This window comes from Osmerus mordax, chromosome 5 (assembly GCF_038355195.1).
Source record: "Osmerus mordax isolate fOsmMor3 chromosome 5, fOsmMor3.pri, whole genome shotgun sequence".
Lineage (NCBI taxonomy): Eukaryota > Metazoa > Chordata > Actinopteri > Osmeriformes > Osmeridae > Osmerus > Osmerus mordax.
The window spans coordinates 14,402,435-14,408,084 of NC_090054.1; the positions used below are offsets into that span (position 1 = coordinate 14,402,435).

Consider the following 5,650-nt stretch of genomic DNA (forward strand, 5'->3'; position numbering starts at 1 on the left):
AGACCATGTACAAATCTATAGAGGCAGGGTGAAACGAGGACTCCTGCCTTCACACAGATCAAGCATATTGGCTGCAGGTGTGTGTGGATGATTTCCACAAAAAACAATGTGTAAAAAAAAAAAAAATCAGTCCGCTCAGGGGGGCCACAGGGGGGGCCAGGGACATTTTTACAGGGGCACTGGCCCCTGTAGCCCCCCGTGTAGAACCGCCGCTGGCTTTAGCACCTCGAGAATTAATGGAGGTCTCTAACAGGACCATAGTTCATGTGAGAATGCTGTAGAACCATCACTTCCCTAACACGGTGCTCCTTGGTTCGAGTGGGCGGTTAGACCCAAATCTAATACAAAAAACAAATTGAGACTTTGTTTTTACAGCTGCTCCTTAGATGAATGTACTTTGTTAACATGTACATGTGTTTGGAGGTACAAATGACAGTGGGGTCCTTGGATCTATTGAATGGGATATATTGAAAATGTTACACAGTTTAAATATTTGAATGATATACTGTATATTACAGGTGCTGCATACACTGTATTAACCGAAAACAAATACTTGCTGGTGGAATTTTGTACAGTGCTGAGTCTTATGTGTCAAGCCATCATGACAAGACAAAGGAAAGGAAACAGGATATGACATCTCATTTTCTTTCCGGAACAGAAATTGTCTGGACTTTTGATTATTCTTCTGAATCATCCCAATGCCTTCTCTCTCATTGTGAAGGCCGGATCATAACATGAACAGAACAAATTACACAAGCAGCCACAACAGAAAAGATAGGCTCACAAACCATATACCTTGTACCTAATTTCCCACTCTGCTTGTAGATTGTGTATGTGGAGGGAAAGTGTGACCGTCTTTGAGAATAGAAACATGTTTCCTCTCTCCTCTCTCTCTTTGTGCCATGAATGCATGGCCCTTCAATTGAAAAAAAATGTTGAGAAACAATAACATTATAGAATCTGGCATCTATAAGACCTGAGTCTGTGATCTTTCATGCACCAGCTTAGAGTGATTGTCTTTCAAACCAGGGTCTCTCTGGTCTATGCCACTCCACACAGGATATGAGATGAGCTGTTCCTAAGCTTCATTTCCCTGTCTTTGACACGGTATGCATGGCTTTGATCCACTCTTTCCTCTCCTCTGCTGTAGCTGCTTGGAGGAAGTAATGCGTCTCGTCTGAAGTGATGACCTCAAAGAGGTTCCCATCCACCTCGTACCTTTTGGCTGGGGGAGCAGAGGATAAGGGAAACAGGTTTTAAAAGTCGAGATGAAAGGAAGCTTTATACCTCCCATTATATCTCAGTCAGTTGCAGTGGGGGACCTATGGTGCAAAACTTCCCTGGTCGGAAACTCACCATCAGGGACGTGGTCTACCGCTGTGATCACCGATGCTCTCAGGTGGATTGAACCTAGGGGCTCGTCATCCCCCTTGTAAAATGAGAAAAAGAGAGAGAGTAAGAAAGTGAAGGGGTAAAGTAAGTGACAGGGAAAGAGAGGGAGAGGCACAGGTGGAAGGAAATAGAGGTAGAAGTAGATATAGACAGATAGACAGACAGTGGACAAGGAGACAGAGGGAGAGGGAGAAAGAAAATAAGACATTTGACACAGTGAAAGAGAGAAGCAGCGTTCAAGGGAACAGGTCAAACTGAAGGGTAAGTAGGAACAGAAGAACGAGCAAAACAGTTGAACAACTTTTCAATTCCAACTGCAGAACTGTAGCTTTGGTGTCATGCAACTCAGATGGGTTTTTACCTTGGTGGGGTCATAGTAATGGAGATAGGCTGGGTCATCTCTGAGAATGAACTTCCTCACCTTCCAGTTTTTTCTCCTATGACCCTGTGTAAAGTAAACCAGTGAACCACATCTTTAGAATGCTTGTGCAGTTTCACTCATCAGTGAAACTCACCGCTAACTTTTTGTGGTTGGGAACTTGCACTTCCCCCTTCTTACTTTTGTTTTGTGCAGCACTCTCATTTTCCACCATGGTAGAAATTGTCCATGGTGGAAATTAATAGAAGATATGTCTATTTCTGGTCATTGCTGTTGAGAACATCTGAATCTTGTGTTTGCTGCTGAGTGCTTCTGAAAGTGTGAGCCTGCAGTCTCACCTGTTTGAGTAAACAGCCCTGTTTGACAATGTTTCCCCTGAACTCCTCCTTCAACACTCCATCCTCATCGCTTGAGTAGCCCTCACAGAAGAACCCACTGTCTGCCTGCAACACCGCACATGCTCACTTAGTGTCAAACCAAACACAGGTATCATGAGTGAAAAAAGGTAGATCTTTCTTGTGTGATTCATCCCATTCAAGACCACAAACATTTCCTTTCCTATTCAAGATAGACATCCTACATCGCAACAAGACAGAATATAAGATGTTGAATCGTGTTCAGGGCCAACTCAATGGGGGTTAAAGTTCAGCCACCCACACGAGGTACAGTGCTGGTACAGATCTGGACTGACTTACAAAGTAGTAAAGAGCATCTGTTTCATCCAGGAGGAGGGTCTCTGCTCCACCCACCGCCCCCTGCTTGGAGACGTCCCCGGCAGGCTGTAGAAAGCCCTCGTTCAGTAGTCCCGTGGCCAACATCAGAGCCTCTGCCCTGTTCCTCGCCTTGTCCTTGGAGATCAACCAGTCTACCACCGTACCACCTGACAGACACGGAAGGAATGAGGGAAGCAGGGGAGAAAGAGAGAGGAACGAGGAAAGGAACGGTTCACTGATAACATTGAACGGTGATTTGTGCTGCCATATAATTGCGTTCGAGTGTGGTCATGCAATACCTGTAAAGCAGTGATTGTAGATTCTCTTATCCTTTTCCAGTTTCATCTCCTTCACTCCATCATCTGGGTCTTTCATTAGCAGGTACAGTTTACTGGAGACAAACAAACAACAAAGAAGTCATGTCTTCAAACATGGTGGTAAACCATGATGCTTGATGCTTATTATTCCTTGCTACCCAACTTTTCAGATTTGGTCAGGTCCTACCTGAGGTTGACTGTGTCAGGCAGACGGATAGACCTCCGCGTCGACTTCCTGGCAAACTTCCGGCCTCCCTCCAGACAGGAAATGGCCCTCTTGATGTCCTTCACCCAGGCCTCCCTCTCCTCCAGGTGTGTGGCCTGGAAGAAGTGATCCTGTTTCTTACCTGTCTGGATCTTGAACACCAGCTAAGGGAAAACCACAGTATGTTTATGTTGGGTGGGACCGTGGTCGTCAGATTGGACATTTTGGAGTTTGTGTTATGTTATGTTTGATGAGCGTTTGCAGTAACAGTACTCTGTACATTTGCCGAAAAGCAATTCTGACTGAAGAGCTCAGTATGTGTTAGGACAAGGAAGGAAGTACTATAATGAGGTCGGCTGGTCTATTTGGACGGTTATGGTGAGTGTACAGCATTAATAGACACCCCATAGAAGCAGTCAAGAATGTTACCACTCTCTTGCTGAAGTCCTGGCAGGGGCTGGTGAAAGTAGCTCCCTTCAAGGGAATCATCCCCTTGGAGTTTGCATCTGTCTTCCTCTTGTAGAACTCCACACCGTCCTCTGACAGCACCACCCAAACCACCTTCCAGGAGTTCAGCACTGTGCCCTGCAGAAAGGATGAAAGGAATGACTGATAGGTGATAAGAAGCAGGACTGTATCCGGTACTGAAGAGTTGTGGGCCTTCAACAGTAATGTAGAGTGCTGCTGTAGAACATGGTCAGACAGTCCTTTTCATTTGTGTCGATCAGAACACAAAAGGAAGTGATACCAGTCAGGGTTATTTTTCAGTTTTGCTAAACACTGTCAACTCACACAAAGTGTGATTTTGTTCCTTCATTTAGATAATAACTGTGGGAAAATGTATAATTTTGACAGTAAATCCTGGGTAAGTACTGAGTGTCTTATTAGTTATGCTAAGAGCGTCTGCTAAGAGCGTCTGCTAAATGACTAAATGTAGTTATGATTTTGTTTTTTACAATGTCATTATTTCGATTTTCTTCTCACTTCACGTTGTGTTGACCAGCTGAGTAAAAAAAACTGCAGGCAAGTCTTGCACCTGCCTGAGCTATTCTAACAGTTCCATGACTTCAGATAAGCATCATCATTTTCCAGAGCTAAGAATAACTCTTTGGAATGACAGACTCATTGGTTCTGATGGTCCCCACCCTCACACGGACACTGCTCATGAGTCATGTAGCATCTTCCCTCAGATCTGTGGTTTGTGGGAGAGCTTCTTATTGACACTCACTCCCAGCCTGTCACATCCTGAAATTAACTCAGAAGGTCAGCTCAGACCAGAGAGCAAACACAGTATTGTAGCATTGTAGAAGTAGCTGAATTATGTCACACTCAGAAGCAACCAATGGGAGTCTGAATCAGAAGCAGTTAACCTGCCGTATTCTATAACTTCAACAAAACAAATATTCGTTTTTATACACTTATAGACTGTGCATGTCCTTAAACGACATCTACCTAATTCCATCCACAGCATTCACTCACTAGTCAAACAGACTTAACATGGTCATCTTTGGGATGACTGTAAAATGTGGACATCAGCACCTTTGTAAGTTACTGCAGCCAACACAAACCTACCGACAATAGATTGCACAACCCCTTATCCATGACAAAATCCCCTTTGGTTCTACTACAGGGGTCCAGGGTTGGTTCTCCCTCCTTACCTTTTTGACCAGATATCCCTCTCTAATCTGCTTTGGTTCCATTCTCTCTCTGTCTGCTGGCTCTGTGTGTCCGTGTGTGTCTGTGTGTGTCCGTTTCTTTCTGCGTGTCAGTGTGACTGGCTTTGTGTCGAGCTGTCACAGTCGCCCTCCTACTTTTAAACGTGAAAGAGGAACACCCCTCACCCCCCAACCACCCTGCCCCTACCACCCCCCCACCCCCACCCCCCCTCCAGCCACCGCCTCTGTGAGACACTGCTAGGGGAAGTGCTCCTCAGGCAGGGCAGGGTGTGGCTCAACGCTGATGAGCAGCTCTCTTCCTCCTACAAGCGTAGACCTCTTTCTGTAAATGAATAATTGTAAATGAAGTGGCCTTATCTCGTTCTAGACTGATTGCTCCTTCCTCTGGTCAGAGCTGGGATGTATCATTGGATGACACATACAGTCTGGGGGAGTCTCTCCAGCGCAACTATCTCATCATTTCATCTGAAGGATCCTTTTTAAGGAAGTCCAGTGACCTGAGTTTAATTAGTCTGTCACTTTTTTGCAATGTGCAATATGGCTTCCATTGTGCAATTTAAGGCAGAATGTTGTGACTAAGATGATGATTTCGGCTGTTCACTGAGTGTGTTTTGCAAAATATTGACCGAATTTTTTACATTTGAGATGTAGTATGCAATGTTACTATTGCAAAGAAAAGTCAGTATGTCAACACAATACTATCATCATCACTCACCCGGTTTGTATCAGAGTCATGTGTCAAAGGAAGTGGTTTCACACAACGGCCTGTCAAAAGGGAAGTGTTGACTCTGTGTAGACAAGTAAAGTCTAAATATATTGTCATCTGTTCTTCCTGTTGATGTGAATGTGTTGCTCAAGTTTTTCCAACCCAGCATGTAGTTCTCAAGGTGCTGGCACTGTTTAGAGCAACATAACTTGGACCCCCTATAACAGGTTGGTCAAGTCAAGTCAAGTCAGTTTATTTATAG

At 44.6% G+C, this 5,650-nt stretch overlaps 1 protein-coding gene across 1 annotated transcript; it reads right to left on the bottom strand.

The window, feature by feature from the left end:
• Positions 1-449: 449 nt before the first annotated feature.
• plek (pleckstrin) lies at positions 450-4,755 on the bottom strand. The gene is made up of 9 exons (XM_067236453.1): positions 4,665-4,755; positions 3,436-3,591; positions 2,989-3,170; positions 2,784-2,875; positions 2,467-2,651; positions 2,110-2,214; positions 1,754-1,837; positions 1,357-1,429; positions 450-1,225 (listed from the first exon to the last, which is right to left on the bottom strand). Exons 1-9 carry the CDS (start codon positions 4,704-4,706, stop codon positions 1,086-1,088), a joined length of 1,059 nt encoding a protein of 352 aa, XP_067092554.1. The 5' UTR covers positions 4,707-4,755; the 3' UTR covers positions 450-1,085.
• Positions 4,756-5,650: the final 895 nt, after the last annotated feature.

Bases quoted from the DNA above. Each gene is read 5' to 3' on its own strand.
- plek (XM_067236453.1), bottom strand. From the start codon at position 4,706: ATGGAACCAAAGCAGATTAGAGAGGGATATCTGGTCAAAAAG. The intron at 3,171-3,435 runs GTAACATTCTTG...GTTTTCCCTTAG, and splicing joins AGGACTTCAGCAAGAGAGTG to CTGGTGTTCAAGATCCAGAC. The intron at 2,876-2,988 runs GTAGGACCTGAC...GTTTGTCTCCAG, and splicing joins CCTGACACAGTCAACCTCAG to TAAACTGTACCTGCTAATGA.